This window comes from Apteryx mantelli, chromosome 4 (genome assembly GCF_036417845.1).
Source record: "Apteryx mantelli isolate bAptMan1 chromosome 4, bAptMan1.hap1, whole genome shotgun sequence".
NCBI classification, from domain to species: Eukaryota; Metazoa; Chordata; class Aves; order Apterygiformes; family Apterygidae; genus Apteryx; species Apteryx mantelli.
Window position 1 is genome coordinate 45101924 of NC_089981.1, and position 23719 is coordinate 45125642.

At 38.4% G+C, this 23719-nt stretch overlaps 1 protein-coding gene across 1 annotated transcript; it reads left to right on the top strand.

Moving 5' to 3' along the window:
- Positions 1–3232: 3232 nt before the first annotated feature.
- Positions 3233–23377, top strand: SPI1 (Spi-1 proto-oncogene). Its single transcript, XM_013959310.2, has 5 exons — positions 3233–3550; positions 10305–10398; positions 17203–17390; positions 21711–21867; positions 22563–23377. The coding sequence occupies exons 1-5, from the start codon at positions 3506–3508 to the stop codon at positions 22877–22879; spliced, it is 801 nt and encodes a 266-aa protein (XP_013814764.1). The 5' UTR covers positions 3233–3505; the 3' UTR covers positions 22880–23377.
- The last annotated feature ends 342 nt before the right edge of the window (positions 23378–23719 follow it).

The window sequence follows — 23719 nt, forward strand, 5'->3', positions numbered from 1 at the left end:
AATCGGTAGAGGTAGGGGAAAAACAGCCTTTAAAAGTATCTCAGGCACACAGTGAGGTGATGTTTAGGGGGAGAATATCTCAGATTAAAATGAATGTTAAATGTTTTCAGAAATTTAATCTTTCAGCTCAGCAGGATTTTCTCCAGGCCCCCAAATTCACATCATGGAAAAGGATCCTTAGCCTACTTTAAAAGCCTTTTTGAAGGTCAGATTGCACTCTGTGAGCAGCAGCAACATGATACAGAGTATAGCTTAGAAATTCATGTATCTTGGGTAGAATTACTTTTGCCTCCTGCTTATTCAAAACACTATTGTTAAACTCATCTTCTGCCACCTTCCTTTCTGAGTATTTCCATTGGCTCCCATTCTGCTTTGACATCAAGTTTAGACTACTGGTCCTCATCTTCAAGGCTCTACACAGTTCTCTTCATCTCTGAATGTCATTTATTTCTTGCTCTACATGCTCTGCCATCATTCATCGCCTGTAAATACCTTTGTGCTTTCTGTCAGACCTTCTTATTGCCTGAATCAGCATCACTAACACTGTTTTCCATGCAACTTTATTGCACATGTTGTAATTCCTTAAATCAGTATCTGCCTCTTTAATCTGCCCCCCATTGAAGCCATACCAAAATGTTTTAGAATAAAGGTAAGTATTTAAAATTACAACAAACAAATCTGGAAGCATCTCGCTGCAGTAAGTGATGAATGCATTTGCATAAACACTCTCCTTCATTTACCTGTTTGAATATTTTCCATATTTTTTTTCAATATTATTTTTTAAGTAAAACCTTACAGCATCTCAGGATAGGAACTATATTGGTTTGTGAACTGCTAGGCATTGGGTAAACAATAGACATTATTAATGTAATTTCAGACATAAGGTATTAAGAGAGGAAAAAAAGTGATAAAAAGACTTGAGATAGGTTAAAAAAGAGATATATAAAAAGTTTAGTAATTATTCATATGCACTCGGATATCTTTGATGAGCATTTTGATAGACAACAGTGAAATTATTCTTTGAGATTCTGTAGTTCAAGGATATATTATAGCTCTATCTGAAAAGCCGCTCTCTACTATATAATAATTTGGTAATTTCATCTGTTGTTCTATGTGTAAATCATCAAATAGAGCACTGCAAGGATCTGGGCCAAAAGTATTTCCTTTAATAGGCATTCTTTTAAGAGTGAGAAAATTCTATGATGACAAACATGGGATAAAACCCCAGTTAAATCTAGGTTGAATTTTAGCAAGATTGTTACTAGTACTGTTCCTATACAGATATAATACTGTAAACAAGCATTTTACTTAACTCTTAGCATTTTCATTTAGGGAGATATTCTCCTTCGTAGGAAACTTAGTCAACTTCTGGACTTCCTGCTGTTCCTCAAGCTTTATGGTATCTTATTTTCTTCTAATTCATTACACAGAGAATCAACTTGATTATTTATGTAGATAACTTTGGTATGCTAAGATTACTCCTGGTCATTAATGTTGGTAAAGTTGGTAATCTAGCACTCCCTGAGTACAGTAAGGCTGGTGCAAAATATGTATCCTTATTAGGTAATTTCCTGTGCTAAGAGACAGCACTAAAATATCCTCCAGTGTATTAAATATAGTTACGTTACACTTTAATAGAAGACCCTCTCTGGAAAACACTACATTTTTATACCTTCCAGTAGCTGTTTAAGGTACATTTCAGTGTATTAAGAGTTAGACAGCATATCTTCTCTGTTCAGAATACATTTTTTAATATACATACAATTGCCACAATTACTTTTATCATCTGTTATCCAATTACCCATTTTAAGATTTATGTATGCTATTGTTCATTCCCTTCTGCTCTGTTTTTACTCAATTTTATTGTCAGGATTGTATTATTTTGTTTCTCTCCTATTCCCCCAGGTAGACCTGGTAACTGCTAGGCTGGTAGCAAAAGAGAGACTTGAGAATCATCTCAGAGACAAAAGTGGACTGTTTAGCAGTTCATTCATTTCGAGGCTAATGTCAAGATTTTTGGCACCAGTAAAATAAGACTGAAATGCTGATCAACTAATGCCGATGAAATTCAGTCTGGGGCTTCAAGAGTTAATCATCTCCCATCATGTTCTCAATCTTATCCCATTGCTAATATGGTTTGCTTGTGGGGTTCCTCAGGGTGGGGAACGAGAGGAACTTGTGAGTGGCCTTTGGTTTTACCAGTGTATGAGGGAGGAAGTTTGTAGTGGCTGAAATTCCCCCTCAGACATAGACCCAGGTGAGTGGTGAACAGGCTACTTTCAAAAGCAGAACCTGTGGCACACGGGCATAGATTGAAGGGGAACAACCCAGACAAAGAAACTTCACTTTTCCAAAATATTAGTAACTAACTGCAAAGCAAAAAGGCATTTTGCAGAGTGAGAGAGTTCTTCCCTTGTTGCAAGGCCCCACCCTGCCAATCCTGCACTGTGGCCCACTCACTCACGCCTCTGCCAGAACCATTCATAAGAAGGGCACGTGTTCAGTGCAGCTAAATGCAAGTGAAACAGTGGGATAAGGAGATGCGAAAACACCACATAAGAAGAAGAGCAGAAGAAAAAGAAATTTCAGCATCTGACTTTTGAGATAGATGTCTACAACTCTGTTTTCTACTCACTGTTAAAGAAACTCTTCCAGGAGAAGTAGAGGCCATGACATGGGACTTGTTGCCCACTTGCTTTCTCCTTGCAGGACCTAGAAAAGCAACAAATAAGAGGATTCGGTGGCTTTCACTGAATTGTTTCACTCTATAAAAAAGTTTGTGAAGAAAGTCTCATTGGCACAGCTTTAATTTCCTGTAGAAACCTAAGACTGTTATAACCAAGACTGTATACTCTTTTTTCCCTTCTGCTATTTATTGCCACTTAATTCCAGCACAAGACTATCATTAAACCAAGTCTATGCCAGTGCATATCCTCACAGCAGCTGTCAGGACTGTAGCTCTATGATACATCATTAAACCAGAGAGCAGCGACATCAGTATGGTTCGTCTCCAGTGGGAAGCACATAGTCTTCCACAGTCAGTAAGAACACTGTACCCATATGTTTGCTTACTGGTAGCAGGCCTGGGCTCTGCGTTGCTGATTATAGCACCTGCCCATGGCAGATCTGGCTAAGGGCAGACTTCCTGTTACAGAGCCACAGCTCCTTGAAATGAGATTTATGCAAACCGGCTAAACGCTGTGATGTCACAGCGCACTGATAGACCCAAGGGCTATCTCCCTTCTACAGACATTTGATAAAATCAGGAACTTCAGATACAACTCGGGAAGAAGTTCACCTCAGAGCCTATTAGGGCAAACTATGAAAACTTGTTAGGGTCTTTCTCCAATCCTGAGATCCTTTACTGCAAGGGGACTTCACAGAGTCCAAGGGTCTCACTTTTGTTGTGTTTTTTTGTTTGTTTGTTTCATGTGATTTTTAAAAAGTCAGTTATTCTGGATGTTTGAAAACTGAATTAAGAAAAATTCACTCAGAAGTTGGCTGAATGTTGCAAGCTTGCAAAATGGAAGGATTTCCCCTCATTCCCCCTGTGAGTATCTGGGGTTTATTCCTAATATGGATGATTGGGCTCAGTAGCAAAAGACAAAGTAAACTCGGCTTTATTATTTGAGAATGTCTCTCTGTTGGTCTGTATTTGTATTGCCAGGAAGTTGGGCTCAGGTCAATATATAAAACTAGTGACAACATTGCAATGAACGGGAAATTAACATTTCCTCCCTAAACTTGTATCTGATTTTGATCTCCAGTTGTTTTCAAAGATTAAACTCATGGTATTTTTGTAGGGTATATGTACAGCAAGTCAGTAAAATTTTTTCTTCCGTACCGCCTTTGTGGTATAAGGCTGAGTCTTGCTTCAGGTTGTAATTATTAATTAGTCTTGAGACTCGGACATAGTTTATGTATTAAATATGTACCAATCTATGAGAGAAGAGTTGCCGAACGCTGCTTTTACATTTTGCAGACTTCAGGTCTTTGTGTTTTTTGTAATGACAAAATTCTAGTCTCTAGCTTCAGCTTCTCTCTATCATATTTTACACTTTATATTTTGTGACTTTTATTTAAAATATAAGCCAGGAAATAACCTTAAATTATTTTGAACACATATGGATGCAGTTGAAAACTTTCCTATTTCAGGCTGTAAAAAGCAAGTGGTGAAGTGGGGCAGGGGGAAATAACATGGCCCTTAATTGGGTCTTTCAATCTCTTCTCTCAGTTACAAATTTTCTGTACAATTATATGGCTGTTTCTGTTCTTTCTTTAACTCTGAAGCATTTTTACACTGCTGTAATTTACATTGTGGTCAGTTTGGGGATTATTATTTGTGAAGAATATAATCTCACTAACCAGCTGTTCAGAGACAAACTGTAATGGGAAATCTCAAGGTAGAATGGGTAAAGTAGGCCCTAACAGGATTTGCTAATTCCGTAGTAGCTGAAAAGATGTCAGATAAGGTGTTTTACTTGGCTTTTTACATGATAGATGACATATGGTATTTGCTGTGTGTGTTCAGAAAAGAGAATGAGAGACAATGCAACTCCAAGAGTACTGTAACAAAATTTGTATCATGCTTTCTTTTCATCTTATCCCATCTAACGAAGGCTAAAGGCATGTTTCCTTATTTTCCCTACAGAAAGATGGCCCTTTGAATTCCTTTCATGTTTTGTATCCACATTGACTGAAAAAATACCTGTTATTTTAATGAAATCCATTATTCTAGCAGTCCATCAACTTGTGTCTATGAAATCCATTATTCACCCAAAGGGTGAGAAGACCTAAAAAACTTCTTTCTCTTTCTTAAATACTCGGGTTACCCAGTGGATCTATTGTAAATATGTCCAGATAAGAATTTGAAAAGAAACTGAGAAGATGAAAAAATTACATAAAGATTTCTGAATATGTTACTTGTTGAGCTTAAAAAAAACAAAAAAAAATCTTGTCCCCCACTAGCATCTCCCACTATTTTTATTATTAATGTTAATTTTCTTTCTACTCGTTTCCTCATAGCCACCTTCTGTGGTCTGTTTCTTCACTCTTGAATTTCAGTGCATAGATTGACTAAATGGAGTGAAAATCTAACACGGTCTGGCTCATATTCTAATTTTTGTTGCAGATAAGAATTCTGGCTGACTTTGTTCAGGTGAATGAGACAACAGGCAGTGAAAATGCAATTACATCTTATAGGAACACTTGACAGGGCAATTTGTTTTTGTTTTTTGTGATTAAAATGTTCAAAAATGAAAACTGTCTTTTGTGCTTTCAAAATTGTTTTACATTTACTTGCTCTGAGCACTGACAGTTAGAGCCCCACATGGCATCACTATAAAAGTCTGGGCCTCCTGGGACCTGTTTCAGAGGGGCAACATTAGCCTGTTTCTAGACGCAGGGTTTCTGTGAGGCAACACTTCCCTCCTCTGCCCCTCCCCTTTCAGTTGAGGGTGGGTCGGTAACTGCCTTCCTCTTGACTATGCGAGGAAACTCTTAACCTTCGTTTGCAAAGTGCCGCTCAAATGGTTTAAGAGTTACTGCATCTTTCTCTGAAGATTAAGAACTTAATATGGAAAAGTCCTGCAAACCGGGCCCATCTTTTAATACAGGATAGGATCTAGTCATGCTACTGAGCAGAAAACATCTTTATCTAAAGAGGCCTTCAGATTATCTGCGAATCCCTAAGTAGCCACCTGTAGTACTCAGCTTTGAATGGAGATATATTTGTATGAGAGTGAAAATGCACCTCAGAAGTGTTCTGTTCCACATGACTGCATCTCCGAGGTGGTCCAGTGAGGCTGGCGCAATGAGTGACCATGTTAATATTTATACTCATCTCTCCTAAAATAGTTATACTCTAAATTTTTCCAAGGAAATAAGGTTAATCTTGGCCTTTAAACTTGTCTCAGCAGCACATCATTGGAAACTGTGTGGAGTATTTCTGAATCACATGCCAATGAATAGTTATGTCAGGGTAACAAAAAAAGATCAGAATTCAGTGAATTTGTAATCACCTGGAATCATCTGACAAAGTCTTGGTGAATAATAAGAATTTTCAGATTGTTATTCAGTTGAATCCCCTGTATCTCTCTTAACCAATGCCAACTAAGCTCTGTCCAAATAGTTTTGTGGCTTTTTGCTTGTTGCAACAATTTCATCTAGATTTTCAGGACAAAGAAGGAAGGTGGACACAACTCTCCATTTACCAGTCAATGACAGATAAAGACTTGTTTGCTGACTTCTTGCTTGAGGCTGGAACATGATTTTTGATAATGATGTACTGCACTTCTGGGCATGTAGGAAAGGAGAAAACTTTAGACCACAGCCATGAGTTTCTAACAAAGGTTCCTGTCACTCTTTTTCAGGAAAACAATTGCTAGAACAATGTCCATAAATGTCCATTAAGATCAGCTAAGCAACTAAATTGTAGCATAATCTATTTGTTGCTTTTTTCCTGGGGAAACAAAACAGTTCAATGAGTGTCATGGAAGTGCTACAAGTAAGTAAGACGGTGAAATGTATGTGTGGGTGGGGAGGTTCCAGAGAAGGACAGGGCTGGTGGGAAATGATTGGTGCAAAAGGCAACAGTAGCACATGGTGAAACCTCTTCTCTCTACTAGAGAAAAATAAGTTTTTAGTAAGACTTAAAGGAAGAAGAATCAGAGAGACATATTACAAACAGGCTTGGATATGGTTTCTCTAATGAACGAAGGAAAACATCCCACCCCCTCATAGGATAAGCATAATCAAGGAAAATATGATACACAGACTTTTAAATATATATTACAAATCTTCCCATATTGGTTGCTGTACCATTGCAGATCAGACACCAAGATGAAAAGTGGTGCCACTTCAAGTCCTTTGTGGAGATGCACTGGTCAAGGTTACATGAGCTAATAAGGATATACATACATGTATTTCATCCAGTGGATCACTGAACAGAAGATAAATTCTAGAAAGAATATCCCCACAATCCATAAGGAGATTCTAAGTCCCAGACTTTCAAAACTAAGTATGTAAAAAACAGTGATCTATACAAAAGCAGACTGATTTTTAGATGCTGAGTATTGCAACTCTGCAATTAGCAATATCTGTAAATATTAAGGAAATCACTTTTGTTTAAGAGTCTAACTATTTAACACATCTTCCTTTAGCTCTGATCATTGAATACTCATCTGAACCATTAATAATAATCTCTGAATGGTAGAAATACTTCATTCTCAGTTCTCAGCATGTGAGAGTATATTGGCTGTTAGTGAGTATATTGGACTGAAATGGGGGAATATGGAAAATCTGGGAAGAAGAGACAACTAAGGAAAAATGCAAGTAGGAAAGTAAGATATCCTTTCTTATCTATTTTGGGACTGCTACTTGGCCTGCCTGCCAAGCTAAGGTTCTGTAAAGATATAAAAGTGATAGAGCTTTTGTAGATGAACAGGAGCAGGAGTGGAAATTTTAAACATGGCAAATCAAGCCTAAATTGACTGGACAATGATTTCTTTGGAAATTTGTTTACTTTTGGCTAAATATGTATCAAAGCTAAAAATTTTGATGCATTTAGATATGGAGAATTTGTACAATTTCAGTCAAGTTCTAGTATTTGAGCTGAAAGGAAACAAAGATTATTCTTTCAAATGATATACATTTATATGACTTTTTTACCTCCATTTCTCCCAAATTATATGATGTGCATTTTCTGTTTGGATGTTGAGGTCTCTCCTTTCACAGAGCAAGAGTGGTTTCCTCTGAGCTATGACAAGTTAGAATTTCTGAATATGAAGACTCATATCCTTTAAAGGCAGAGATTTCATACATTCTTCAGGCTGACATGATTTTGACAGGAAGCATATATTTATGGAAAGGAAATGGGGGAGTGGGGTTACTTAATTTGCAAAGATAATGAAAACTAGAAATTCCATTCAGAACTTCATCCTCCTATTTGGCCTGTGAAGAATGCCTCAGCACCTTTTATTGGAGGAGATCAAAGTACACCCCAGGTATAACAAATTAGGATGACTGAATGCATATGACAAGCTGTGGTTAGAAACAACACAAAGAAAATATGTAGAGGAAAAACAGGAGCATTGGACAGACAGTATGCTTGTACTGTCTCCTGTGATCACCTCTCTAAAATCTGGAAAGTGGGCTATACTTTCCATTAAATCCCTGTGTAGATGAGGGGTGATTTTACTAGAATAATATTGATATGGAAAGAGAGACTGAACCTACTCCCTCTTGAGATCTGAAATAAGAGGAGTCTGGTACTCTGCTGTGGATACAAGCAAATGATGATTATCTCCTTTCATCTAGTCTTTCTCTTACATTGTCTTTGTTGTGGGTTATCGTTTTCTGATGTTCTCTGCAGAACAATTATCTACCACCACATGTATCAGGAGCTTACAGCTAGGCAAAGAGTTTGCTCCTGGAGCTTTGAGAATCTGACACCTCTTTAGTGTTCATTTCAATTCATTCTGGAAGTGATGACATTTTAGATACTCATACCAGTACATTCTAACATGATACGCTAACAAAGCACACAGCTGCCAGTGGGGTTCTAAAAAGCTTCCAAGTACTTTCTAAGAGTATTTTTTATCCTTTTGTGTTCTGATATCTTAATTGTCTGGGAAGAACTCTTTCCTGTTATTGATCTGTTTTCTTCAATGTCATCATAGAAATGACATCCCTAGAAAATAACAATCTTTAAATCCTGCAGTTGCAACAGAATGAACTGAAGGAGTTAACTGGAAGAATTAAATGAGAAGAATTAATGAGGAATGGCAACTCTGATCTGGTTTTCACCAAAAAGAAATCTCTTGCTTTTGCCAGCTGCTTATCTTCCACTTCTAGCTGGATTTTAACAGTAGCTGCTGCCTTAGGTTTCATGTTCTCAAGGAAACTAAAAGAGCAAGAAAAAGAGAAGCTTGCCTGCTTTTCTAGCATGCCGTCACCGTAGCGTAAACTTAGAAAAATCCTGTGTTCCAAAAATGAGCCAGATTCATGAAGGGAGATGAGGATTTGAGATTTTTATCTTTCCCAGATTTTATTGGCACTTTCAGAGTTCATATGATCTTTCTGGTAGTGGCTGTTAGCCTTCTGAATACAGCCTCCTTTGTCTCCAGCATTCTCCTTTGGGTTTCAATAGCAGTGGTGGGCAAAACAGCCCATCTGCAGAAAACTGGGCAGTTGACCAGGTCAATGAAAAGGGATGTGTTTCTAGAGCTTATTGCACCATGCCTTCTGAACGGGTGGCACAGTTAACTATGGCATGTGTAGGAAGGGGCAACAACAACTATTTTGAAATAGTTAGAGCTGGTCCTGGCAAATAGCAAAAGAAAATCTTTTAATGACCTTAACTGGAGAAAAGTTTAGAAAAGCCTGTGAACAACCATTGTGCTGTTCTAATTCTTCATTTTGGAAAAAGGCAAAATCAAACTTTAAATGAAGCAACAAAGTTGTGCACAACTAAAGATAAACCACCTTTATTGAAACAACAGAATAAATTAAAAACTGCTCATATTGGACTGCTAGGCATAGGGAGGAACACAGGCAGGACAGTTTTCCTATGTCACCTGTTTTAAGAAGTAAGAGAAGACTTTCATTCTACCACTAAGCATCTAAGGTCACATTTCTGCCCCACATCACTTGGACTTTCTAAGTCTTCTCTGGGCATACCTAACAGCCCTGTGCAGCTGATTTGAACCAGCAAATTTATCTAGTTTATCTTGTACAAAAGCTGAGAAATAAAATGTTTTCATGCCCTCTGTCATCATTACCCTCCCTTTATTAGCAATTAAAAATTGCCACCATTTAGTGAGACCACCTACAAACACTCAGAATAACACTCTCGGGCAAGACACATTTCTGCTTGCTCTTCTGTGTACAGGAGGAAGAAAAAGAGTAAATGTCCATCACAACTAAAGAAAAGGTTTCTCTGATGTGCTAGTGTGACAGCTTCCTGGCCTGGGCCTGATGTCTGAGGTAGCACTCTAACATCTGCAGAAGGTTGGGGGGTGGGATGTCAAGAACTTGTGTAATACCACAGGACAAGTTCTGCTATACAGACAGCAGAAAACTATTCTCTCATTAGGTCTAAGGAGATGGAGTTCTCTTTTTTTTGCAAGCCAGTGCTTGGTGTCAAGCTTTTTATTCCTGCTGGTTCAATAAATCTTGAAGCCTCCCCATTCTTTCCCTTAGCAATAGAAAATGTGTTGGCAACGCCCCCTTTCCTAACTGATGGGAATGATTTTGAAGGGATTTATCTAAGCTTACAGTTCCAAAAATTCCTCTTCTCTTTACAGCCCTCTGAAGATATGGTACCCTATGAGTCAGACCTCTACCGACAGCCCCATGACTATTACCAGTATCTCAACAGTGATGGAGAGAGTCATGGTGGTAAGTTTAAAAATATTTCCTTGGAGCATAAAGTCTCATGGGATATTGCAGGAAAGAGATTTAGGACATTCAGGAAAAGAACAAACATGTTGTTTTGATCTATAATATATAGGCACATACTTTCAAATCAGAAACCTACAATAATTCATTCTGTTTAGTGACACCATTCCAACCCAGCAACCACAACACAATCCTCTCTGAAAGAGAATTTTAGAAAGCACTGAATAATGCAAGGAACTTCCAGGACATTCAGTGTATTGCCAAGAAGGTGGGATCTCATGATCTCTGTCCTTCACTATCTTTGCTGTGTTTTAACTTTTCTCTGCAGATCAAAAGCATTCTGCTTATTTCAGAACTCTTTGAGGACATGGATTTGCAATACTGTACTTCTCTTCTTGTGCTGCCATCTCCAATTCTTCTTTGACTTAGGTCCTAAATACTCTGTTTGTTCCTGCATTTTTATTCTGTTTCTCTGGCATTTGGCCACTTTCAACTCCATATATTTCTCTTTCTTTTTATCTCTTTTGCATGCTGCCACACCTAGCTTAAACTTTCACTCTTCCTGCAATGCACCCAAGTACTTCCTCTCTTTATATCTATGTAAAATTTCCTTGTAACTGTTTGTATGTAAACCTAGCTCAATATAAAAATACTGTATGATTATTTATTGCTTCAATTTATATATGCGATTTCAAATTAATGTTGGTATTGAAGTAAGTTTTGCTGTCTTCTGTATCTTCAAGTCTTCTGGGCACTAGGCTCTGTATCAATGCAGAGGGGAGAACACTGCTTTGTGAATCTCCTCTCCTGTGCAAAACAATGTTCCAGCAACACCACCCAGGAAGTATCAGGGTCAGTATTGACTCAGGAAGGAAAAGCACCGTTCTGCCGTATCACTCATGGCAGTCATGGCAGATCCTGGAGTTTCCCTTAGAGACTCCTACAGATACAGTAACTAGACCCATCACTGCTTAGTTTAAGACATCTAACAACTTCATAGCATAGCACTGCTTTATCTGTGGCAGCAGAATCCATATTAAAGAACAACAAGTTTCAGAATAGGCTGGACATTTAACTAAAAAATTTGTTCTCGACATTGCATTCAAAAAACAGATAAGAAATTATTAGGGCCTGGAGACAAAGAATTCATTTCATTTTTATAAGTTATTTCATGGCCTCTGTCAAGTCACATTGATCAAACCCAGCAACTTCCATACGCAAATTCAGGGTTTTTACATTATAATCTGTACCTCAGCTTCCATATCCATAAAATAAGGATAACATTTATTATCTCAAAGGACAATTGTGACAATTAAACAATAAATATAAAAGATGCCATGAAGGAAAAAGCACTGGAAAAGAACTCTTCTGTCATCAAATCTAGGCTACCTCAGGCAACAACACCCCTTTATCCTTCATAACTTTATGAAGTTCAATCTGGCTTACCGTCCATTTTTCTACTGGAAGGCTCTTCTTAAGGTACGCTGCTCAGATCACTAGCATGTTTTAACTCTTTCTGATGAACACCAGAAAACTCAAAGCCACCTATGTGGATTAAGTAGATTAAGTACTCTATTCAATGTGAATGCTGAGGGCACCTAAACAGCCATTCAAGACAAAAATAATTGTTTTTTTTCCTAAACTTTTGTTACATTTAGTCAAAAGACTCCAAAAATGTTGTTAAAGTTCTCCTACAGCAAGTGGTTATGGAAGAGGCAACTTAATCCCAATCTACACATTTCAACTGAATTTTTACTTATAGAAGAATTTTTACAATTTTTTTTTTAAGAATTTTTATGAATTTTTATTTCTGTAATGTAGTTGGTTATGCCCAAACATTTTATATGCCATAGTCTTTCTTGAATTGCTCAGTCTAATGAACAATGAAAAACTAAGGAGTACAGAGGGGAGTTACTACTTGAGTGTCAAGCATCTACTTGACTAGACAGTAAAGTGCATGCAGCAGAATGGCACTAATTTGATAGCTATGAGATCATTGCAAATAAGTGAATCTGTAAATTTAACTAACAAAAATAAACCGTAAAAAATCCACATGCTAAATCATAACATGCATTGTTTGCATTTATTTTGTATATTGTAGATTAACTATTTTGCAAATACTGTAATAAACAGAGATACAGGCATGTGAGCAGAAGCTACTTCAAGTGTTCATGTATTAGTGATCATGCCCTACCCTGAGCTTGTATGCTAGTAAAACTGTAAATGTAATGTAGCACATTTTGTAACACTAATGCAATCTTGGTAATTACAAAATTCCACTGCACTTTTGTCTCTAAATTATTACTAAACATGATTGGTTTAGTAAAAAAAATCACTATTTGTATGAAGCTAAATGTCGGCCACTTTTCATTTTGTTGCTAGTTTCATGAAACTTATTAGTTTTTGTGATTTGGGTTTTTATTTTCATCCCACCTCCTGTAGTAATACGACCATTTAAGATCCTTGTTAGGATTTTAGCCCACATAGTAGTGGAGGAAAATCCAAACATGTGAACCTTAGCCTTAAATACCATATGGCAAATAGAAAGAACTCCAAAATCCCCTTATTTTAAAGTCATTCTCAAGATTTCTTGGGGCCTGACTCATGGATTTTCTAACATTTGGCATTATTAAAATCATAAAGTTTGTTAATTAGTAAAGTGAGAGCTAATGAGATTCTATTGTCATTCTGCATAAGACTGCTGTACTGCCTAGAAACATGGCATTTCACTCAACAGAGTGGTTCTACAGGGAATCAAGACACGGATTTTGCAGTGTCCTTCGATATTTTTCTCATTTCCTCTATGGGATTTCTCTTGGCTTGTTTTTTCAGACAGGTAAAATACAGTGGGAACATCTAAGCCATGCAGTGAGGCACTGTGTAAAAAACCTTCTCTTAGTTCAAAATGAGTTGGAATATCTGCATGGCATGGAGGAGCAAAACCATTCAGAGATACTAGCTCAGACCTCAAAAGTATAGCCATGTTAATACAGTGATCTTAGATCAGGCAGAGGGCTGTGCTGACATAGCGATCACATTTCCGGTTCAAGAGCTGTCTCATGAATTTCTGCATGGTTTTGCACAGCGTGATGCAGATTTAGCCAGTTGCTCCACTTAATACTTTTCTCAAGCCTACTTCATATTCTAACTGCTTGTCCTGATGTTATTTATCTATTAAAACAAGAGGAAAGAAATTTCTCTTGAACAGAGAATGTCCAAGAAAATTTAGCTGTTTTCTAACTTCTGGAGTGCAAATCTACCTCTATGATGAATATTAACACAATGCCTTTAGATCCATTATTGCTTCCCAGCAGGCTAACACCCCTTCTGTCATGGGAGGGAGTTCGGAACTCATGACTGTCCTTCCTCTAACCTTTCACTACATACAAGACCAAAACAAACATGATCTCGATGTCTCTATAAGAGAGATTTTTTTCACATCCTCTTTCACTTCAGATGAAATTTCTCATAATGACTCCATTGTGTAGCTATAGGTTGGGTTTTAGTGACATTTTCCTTGACCCAAAGAATAGACACTTTCCATTTCTAGAATGTTTCTCTCCTTTCCTTTCTCTTCCCTCCACCTTTACATTTTTGTGAAAAGAACTGCAACGAATTACTGACATCACACTAACACAGAAGGTAGAAGGAAATAGCTGCAATGCAGCTGGTAACTCCAATACCTGCAGATATTTATAAATTGTTTGTGTTTTGATGTGCACTAAATTAGGCAGGGTGGTGCAACTGTAGAGTGGTTTGCGGAGACAGAATGAGGAATTTCTCTTTTAAAGTCACTAAAGCAACTTTTTTTTTTCCCAAGGATCACTCTGAAATTATACATAATTTAGAATGAAATAAGGTCTTTTCTCCTGTCACAACTTGATTATTTGGATGTAAGTTTGTGTTGAAGTAATTTCTGACATTGTAACATATAAGTATTATGCGGTCACTTTAAGTCCCCAAATGGTGTATTATTAGTATTATCGTATTAAAGTATTATTATAGCACTTCAGCAACGTATTATACAATAGAAAAGAAATTCATTAATGAGTAGGCTAATTATTACATAGAGATTAACACAAATAAGCGTAAATACGGCCAAGCAAGAGTTTAAAAGGACAAATCTAGAGGCAGCAAGAGTCTTGTCACAGGCTCCACTAAGTTAAGAGATATCTTGAAGTATAAAAACATCCCTGCTCGTAAAAATATTTAAGAAGACTCAAAAGCAGACTACTGGAGCATGCACAAATACTCATGGTTACACATGTTGGAAATGTACTGCCTTGTCTCTTGATCACCTTAGCTACTACTAGAAAGAAACTCCACAGCTGAAGAACTGTTATTGACATTACTCACTCTCCAGCCTCAAGAGAGTTTTATCCGGGCTTGGTCATCCTCAAGATTATTTACGGTTCTCATTTGCTGCAGTAGATCACCGAAGAGAAGTGGTCTTTGAGAAAAAATGTTGCCATCTGACAGAGGATTTTCTGCACAAGAAGCACAAACAGATCAGTCTAAGGAACAGGAGTACAGAGTACTCTTGCGATGCATTCTCAACAATTTATTATATAGGGCTGGCTGTCTACTGGCCCAAAGAATAACTATATGTTGCCACCATGGGTGGTTCTAAGTAGAGTAATTTGCAGTAGTTTAACCTGGCAAAAACATGAGTTAGTGCAGCTCAGCCTTCTAATTACACAAATATCTTTCAGACCGAATGAGCCCAAAGCCTCCTACCAGAACACTACCTGTGGATTCAGACTCACATACACTCTGCCATTCCTTGGGTTGGAGAAGATGTGAATATAATATGTAAAAGTACTTGCATACTTTGCATCCTGCAAGATCCATTCTTTTCCCAGAGAAAACAAAATTTCTCTCTAGCATTAACACATGAAGAAGTGCTACCAGGCTTTATAACTTCTGGCTATAAAATCCATATATAGTCCACAGAAAGCACTATATAAAAAAGCAATGAAATTACAAAGTCAATGCAGCAACTCCCTGAGCACTTTTAAAAACACCTTTCCATCCCTTTCACATGCAGTGACTTGGTTTATCCATGATACAAAAAAAGTAGGAAGGGCAGAAAAGCAAGCCCTAGTGTGGAAATGGTCTGATAAAGCCTCCAACAAGTACATTTCTACAGGCCTGAGCCCTAAAGGCAGCAAAAAGAGCCTACAACTTCCCAGATACAAAAGTTTGTATTATGAACATGTCATCTTGAGACATCAGGTTCACTCTGAGAGAAGCCACATTCAAAACCACTTTCCTGCTTTTCAAAATCTTCAGTGTGTTAGGCCTAAATATCTGAAAGATAAATGGGGGAAGGATGAGGAGGCAGAAGTTGAGAAAAAGAATGAAACTGGTATTCAAAAACAAAAATATTCACAGCATGTCAGTATCCAGATAATGTCACACACAGTAGCATCATATTACAGAATGAGACAGTTAGTCCTCCCTTTATATCTTCAGTACAAGTGCACTGGGAACAACATGTTCAGTTCTGTCCATCATATTATCAGAAGGATGTCAACAGATGGAAGGGAGTTTGGACAAGAGCACAAGTATGATTAGGGGGTTGAATGTACTGATTTATATTGAAAGATTAAGAAGGTAAACACATACAACTGGATTAAGTGTAGTTTGTGAGGATACATGATAGCAACCTGAAAATATGTGAAGGGTGAGACAGAAATAATTTAGAATAATATAAGGGGAGAAAATGAGGAATAATGAGATAAAAATTAGAAATGTTACACTGAATATCATAAAGAACTTCTGACTATGCATAAAATGATGCATGAAAAGTTAAATTATGAAAGACTAGTTCCAAGCTCTGTCAGAGCGGAGGACGTGATGTTGACTTTGGTTTTAAAAAACAGAGTGCACACAAACATGTGCATAATTATGCATGCAGCTACTGTATGAGACAAATGAAGTTTGCAAAGCTTCAAATTTCCTCTAACAGATTTTAAATTTTGAACAAAAAATATGAAATTTTGAAAATTTAGGAGAGGTTTATATAGAACAGAAATTTAAAACTGAGAATTGTATGGAATTTAGTTTCAAAGTAAATATATCAGGAGACAGTACACCGATTATCTGAGTGCTTTTTTATGTCTTTGAAAAGAATCTAAATTTCTCACACATTTCTAATATAATAAAAAGATAAAAATAGCTGAGAAAATTCTGCATCAGACATTTGCCCCACTGTACAAGAGTGTACCCAGGACATTCCCAACAGTTTTTATCTTTTTATTCTCTGATATTGGTACTGAAAAATGTGTAACATAACAACACAAAATTAGAGGAAAAATCAAGCAAAGTCCCATGCCTTTTCTGCAGCATTCCTGAAACTTTGGTACCAGATTAAAACAAAGGATGAAGATAATTGCAGAAAGAGCTGTAATTTTCTGCACTTCTATACCATGAGGAAGATTCAAATGACAATCTGACAATATATAAAAGACTGGAATTTGCTGCTTCGAGAAGGGAAATGTAAGATTGACAGGGTCTCCTGTTGCGAAAGGTGCCAGCACTAACCCCTTTGGCACTTTATGCTATATTACCACTGAAATCTATCACGGTTCCATCTAAGAGTATTTTCCTAATGAAAACTGTCTAAGTATCACTTGCGAGTCACAGGCATTTAGCAGATTAGGAAAAGAAAACTCTATAGGGATATCTACGGATTGTGACAGGGAGAAAGGACAGTAACAGGAGTAGGAAGCAATGAAGGACAGATAAATGCAATGTTTCTTACTTTTGTAATGACATACAAATTGTTTTTATTTTCCTTAGATCATTACTGGGAATATCATCCACACCACATGCACAGTGAGTTTGAGACCTTTGGAGACAACCACTTCACAGAACTGCAGAGCGTACAGCCTCCCCAGCTGCAACAGCTCTACAGGCACATGGAGATTGAACAAATGCACGTCCTGGATTCTGCAATCCCAGCCACACACATTGGACTCAACCATCAGGTATGGTTACCAGTTCTTGCTCAGAATTTATGGTGATAGTTAAGGGCAGGGAACAGGGTGCATCAGGAAGTGCATATTGTTATGCCAAAGGTGTCAAAGAAATGAATTATATGAATTGTTACTGCACAAGTACTTAATATAAAACTCTTCATTCTGAGGAAAAGTGTGGTTTAAGCATTCTTTTCATCTGAATGATGGTTCACAGGTTGCCCCTTATTCAACGGGTCATGTTCCTCAAAATGTGCATAAAAAGACAATTCCATTTTGTGGGGGGTTTTGAAATTTCAAAATTTTGTTTAATTTGGAATCAAAATCAGCAGTTTTGAAATTCTGCAGAGGGACTGGACTTGAGAAGCTGTGCACTGTTATAGAGAAGGTATCTGTGACTCTTAGGAAGTATTCTGAGCCCCAAAATAGTAGGAAAGCTTTAAATATTTCCAAGCAGCCCTCACAATTTCACACACACAGAATCCTACATAAAACACAAATAAAGACAAGTCACAGGCAATTTTACCACCATTTTGAGGACAATCTACTTATGTTTCTACCTAAAAGTAGATAAGTCATGAGATACAATACACTGCCTTGTCACTACTCAGTTTTTAAATGGAGACAATCATCTCCCAGTAAAAAAATGAACTCCACTGTTCAATAAAGATAGTCATGGAAGTGCCACTGAGTACACACTAAAGCTGAAATTATAAGGAGTTCCCTGGTACTGCAAATATGCTAGCACAAAGTGGGAGTGGGAATCCCTTTTAAACCATTGGCACCCAAGAATATGCCCAAACTCATTACAGGGAACAATGAGCAAGCGATGTGATGTTGTGCTAAGGAGTTTCCCAGGACAGGCAAGCTACTGATAATTTGCTGAATACAAGACATACAGTAGGACCAAGGTCAGAGAAAGAGGTGTTTACTGATCACAGTGCTGCTTATAATGGTGCCATGGCTGAGGCTTTGTCAGAGAAACTGCTTTCATGAAGTTGTTATTTTGGGTTTCTTTGTTCAAAGCAAACTGAAATTGTATACAAATACATAATTAATAAACAACAAATACGGAAAAAATTTGAGTGATTAAGTTACACTATCAACAGGAAACTGACTTACTGAAAGCCCTCAAACTTGTCACCTTTTGCTCAGTAAAAAAATCAGCAACAGAATATAAGATGCAGATACAAACAAAGAATTAGGAACAGAAAGTTACAAATATAAAAAATGTTTCATGGAACAGCAGTTTGTGGGAAGCTTCAAGCCATTTCAGTTGCTCAGTGTAACTGCTAGTACGTAATGACCAACCGTTACATCCAACCCAAGGCCAAGAATAAAACTAGCCCCATTATGGATTTCTTTGGAAGCATCACCAGAAAACAAGAGAAAGGGTGGTTTTGCTTATCCTACTTCATGCTACTCAGTTACTACCTTTCATTTCAGGATGAAAGATAGAGAATAAAGAGCCCTGCCCTCCCTCTCCCATACCCCATGCCAAGCTGCAGATGATATGAGTAGTCAGTTCACCGCTAGTCTCCTCTTCCTCACCAGCTGGGGATCTTTGGGTTTTTACTTTAACCTATAGCAACTCATGCAAGTGGTACTCAGCATGCTCTGAGGTTCGGACTCTGGTGTGTCTCAGCCACAACCCTAGGCAACACATACTATTATTCAAGGCATCTTCAGGGAAACAGAAGCAGGAAGCAAGCTTTAATCCTCAGCTGAATTTGCCAGTTACTAACTGCGCCCCTGGCTGTCATGCAATATCAGAACTACAGTTTGCAAATAAAGGAAGAACACGCAAAGATATTTCTCCAATTTTCTGTTGATATCACATTATTTTTCAAAATCAAATTTGAGGCTCAAACTATCCCCGGACAAGATTTCTTTAAAAAGTTTTGATAGCCTGCCCACAGGTGCCCTCACCAAATAATAAATGAAGGAAGGAACAGCTATTCTGACAGGAGAATGAAAGAAAAGGTAGGAAAACTGTGATGAGAAATAGAAAGAGGAAAACCACAGATAGATGCCACAGAGGCTGAGACAGTATCAGAATATGGAAAGTAGCTAGCAATTTCTTCAAGTTCTCCCTTTCCAGAATTGTATTAATAACCTGGCTCTTTTAAACACACTAGCAGGTCCCTTGCAACTCTTTGTGTAACATTCTCAGGACACTGTATGTATTGACCTACGCTGAGTTTCAGACATTAGGAAAGTAATTGTAACCAAAAATGCAGCAGATAAGGACAGCAGAGACTGTGGGTGAAGCTCAGTCAGCTCCCCAGTTCAGTATCTGCACCTTCCTTTGCTCAGGAGTCACCATTCCTCCTCCCTCCTCCACAGCGCTCTCCCACCTTACCCTCCACCCTGGAGGAATCATTTTCCTTTCTCCCACCCCACCCCTCAACGCACTCTGAGTTTCCACAACCACCTTCTTTCCAGGGGCACCAACCTCTGTCCCCCTCCCCCATAAGACATTGTCTCACCATCTCATTCCCCTTCCCCCACCAGCAATGTCTCTCCCTTCCTTCCCAACTCTGAGGCCACAGCTTTCTTAACTGTAAAATGCTAAAGGTGACTCTGTGGTGAGGGCTGAAGTTTCACTCTTGGGGATCTGACAGGAAGCTTACACACACTCTTACCCAATCCTGGCCTTCCTGCCATGTTCGTCTCCAGCCAATCTGCCAACTCATTAACCGCCAGCTGCTGCACCCCTAAACCAGCTCTTTGAGCACTCCTTATTGGGACATTTTAAACTGGTGCAAAGCTCATCTAAAAAGCACCACCCAGCAAGGCCTAATATCGGGTGGGTAGTGTGAGTCATGAGGTGAACATCCACTCCCCGCTTCAGTGCCTAAGCTTGCGTGAAGGGAATCATGCTTAAAGCATTTTTTCTTGATGGAGGGAAGAAGAGCAGTTCAAAAGGAGTTTGCCTTCTAGGACTATCGATCTGGGACATTTCATGAGAACCACATTTTATTTGCTCCTGGGTTTGGGGTTGTTGTTTTTTTTAATGTAGGAATTGGGCTCCTTATTCCCCTCTCCCACAGGCTGATCTGTTTCTGACTCTTCAATAAGGAGCTGTAGTAACTCATGGCAACTAGTCATGATCCCTAACAAAACAGAAAGAAACTGAGAATTTACAGAGTGGAAGTATATTCCACATTGCTCCTGATGTGTCCCCTATAAAAGGGTGAGAGAATCTAGCACAGAAGATGGCTTGCTAGCTTTCCAGATGAGAAATCCCCATCAGCAGGGAATTTTCAGACAGCCACTTAGGAAAAGAGAATGTGATCCAGTATGATGTATTCTTTATCTTAGTGGGAAAACTATTCCCCTCCACAGGAGGGAATTCAAGACAAGAAGCTGACAGATCTGCATAACCCCTGCTCCAGGGCTGGATGCAATGCTATAGGGATTCACTGCTGTCAGAAGGTACTATATCCTAGAAAGAAAAAGAAGACAATAGAGCCAAAAGCAGTCAAAGTGGCTATGCTAGGGCAGAGCTGCTCAGCTTTGCCAAATTTAAGAGTATTTCCAGAAAGTCCATGTTAGAAAAAAGTTGTTGTCAAAAGCAGTTTTGCACAGGGGATAGGTAACAGGGATCAGAAAGTCATTGGAAAAATGCTGTCTTGGTATACAATCCTATACAGCAGGAATCTTGCAATATTTTGAAAGCAATTACAATATTTTCAAAGCAAGTATTACCAATATAGCATTTTTTTCCCCAAAAGGCCTGCCTACAAAATCTCATTTTAGGAGAATGTTCATACAGTAATCCATGTATCAGGCAAAGGCACCTGTTATACGAATACAGTGTCTTCAACCAGAAAAAAAAGTGGATTCTCAGCCCATTAGGAAATCTGGTACTATGTGTGACCGTTATCACCTTCTTCTAGGGTTCTCCTACATAAGCAATACAGCTATCTCCACCCCCAACAAAAGGAAATGCCATCTAAATTAGAAAGAGAAGGTTACTGTACTGGGGAGCTATGGGGGGAGGGGGCAATATCACTTGCATAGGATGTAACATATGGGAAAGTTCTGACTTTCACAACCTTGTTCCTCCTTCCCTCTTGTAAAGACTTATTGAAGATGCATCTTTGTATATGTATAAGCGTTAACTGTTAGCTGGATGGGTTTCTTAGCTGCCTAGTATTTATTTTAAATGTCAACAACTAAGTCACTAGCTATTACCCTAAATAATCCCACATACCTGTTACTTTCTCCCCCTTTTTCTCTGTAATTCCATGACATCTCCTTTTTTCTTTTGATGTCCCACTCTCTGTCACTACCTCCTCCCTCCACTACTACTCTTCTCTCCCAAAGGTTTCCTATTTGCCCCGGATGTGCCTACCGTACCCCTCTCCACCACAGCCCAGTTCTGATGAGGAGGACATAGAAAGGCAGAGCCCCCCACTGGAGGTATCAGATGGGGAGACTGATGGTGTGGACCCTGGGCCTGGAATTATGCATGGAGAAACAGGTCAGTAAAAACTGCGGGACTTGACTGAGCTGTGTGTTGAGCAGCTGTTATGTTACTATTATGATAATGGATAAAGCTGTAGAACTGCTGTGCTAGTATTTTGCCCCACTCCCAAAGCTTCACTTTCCCTGACTCCTCGCACTTTCCTGTCTTCAGGATCATTTATGAGCATAACTGTGTCTAGATTTCAAATCTCATTTCTTCAAGCATTCCCACTTCCTTTTTCTGCTTTGCTTATTCAGGCTTCCTTTTCACTATTGCCATTTCTACTCCCATTTCCATTAACAGATGGGAAAACCAAAGCAAGGAGGTCAAGAAACTGATTTTTAAAAATATTAAGCTCTGTTTGTTCAGTACCTGAAAGTCAGGTTCTGTACAACCTGCCCAAATTAGCTTCAGATTAGTTTCAAATTAGCAATGTTTTTCAATTAGCTTCAAATTAGTAAATTAGCTTCAAAACAAGGTTTAGATCTTTGGAATTCCTTATTATCATTTTTCTTCTTGGTACACAAACCCACTTCAGGTCCTCACAGTGTAACACTGTCTAGTGTTATAAATGTTGCAGATTGAAGAAGTTAGGTGAATTCACAAGCTAGCTGGAACAGTTATATGAACTATATCAATTCCCCTGTTTCATCAGAGACTATACACTGACACTTATGTTCCACTGCCTTTCTCCTCTAACTCTCACACAGGCAGCAAGAAAAAGATCCGTCTGTACCAGTTCCTTCTGGACCTTCTTCGCAGTGGAGACATGAAGGACAGCATCTGGTGGGTGGACAAGGAAAAGGGTACTTTCCAGTTCTCATCCAAACACAAAGAAGCACTGGCGCATCGTTGGGGCATCCAGAAAGGCAATCGCAAGAAAATGACCTACCAGAAGATGGCACGAGCTTTGAGAAACTACGGCAAGACAGGGGAGGTCAAGAAGGTCAAGAAGAAGTTGACCTACCAGTTTAGTGGTGAGGTAATGGGAAGGGGGGTCAATGATAGGAAGCATTATCCCCACTGAGGCCATGGGACCCTGAGCAAGAAAAATTTTAGAACCTCCTGGCTGGATATCAGCAGAGGAGATGGACGCAACTTTCTCTTTGCTTCCTGTGCCCTCTTCTCTACCTTTAAAGGGCCTTTACCATCAGATGTTTCTGGTACGAATTTCCTTCTTCAGCATCTGAGAATCCTAAAGGTGACAGAATTCTTTGCTTCCATCCTACAAGTTGGACAGAGTTGGGAAATTTAAACAATGTACAAATATATTATTGTCAGGAAATATTTTTTGATTGTTTTGTATCTAAAGAATACAGCTGATGAAGTTTTGCCTTCAAAGGTGGTGCTGTGTCATTCACAGTGACACTGCATGAGCTTACAGCTTTCAAACTAGCATTAATACAGGCTCTGCCGCAGCTCTCAAAGCTAGAGAGAAGTTTGCAGATCTTGGAATGATACTTGTTCTTTTAAATAGTAATAACATGTACATATTTAATAAAATTTGATATAATGAAGTCCTGGTGTTTGCATAATAAATGATTACTTCACAAACAAATCTTGCGTGCTTTCATTTATACAGATATAGCTAACACATTATGTGGACAGAAAGCAAACTGGGCTATGGGGCCTTATCTGTATTTCATCTGTCCCTACTTTTAAATTTCCTTAGAAACATCACCAGTGCTATTGGACTAAGTAGCAAAGATAAATAGGTGAGATGTATTACTGTAAAAGAGGCCACAGTACTTAATCAATTTTATTATATATATAATAGAAATTGTCGTTATTTTTGCCTGTGCAAATAAAGACCTACCCAACTGAATAATTTCTGTTCTCTTATACCAAGAAAGGCATTTAGAGCTCT

Bases quoted from the DNA above. Each gene is read 5' to 3' on its own strand.
- SPI1 (XM_013959310.2), top strand. From the start codon at position 3,506: ATGTTGCAAGCTTGCAAAATGGAAGGATTTCCCCTCATTCCCCCT. The intron at 3,551-10,304 runs GTGAGTATCTGG...TTCTCTTTACAG, and splicing joins GATTTCCCCTCATTCCCCCT to CCCTCTGAAGATATGGTACC. The intron at 21,868-22,562 runs GTCAGTAAAAAC...ACTCTCACACAG, and splicing joins AATTATGCATGGAGAAACAG to GCAGCAAGAAAAAGATCCGT.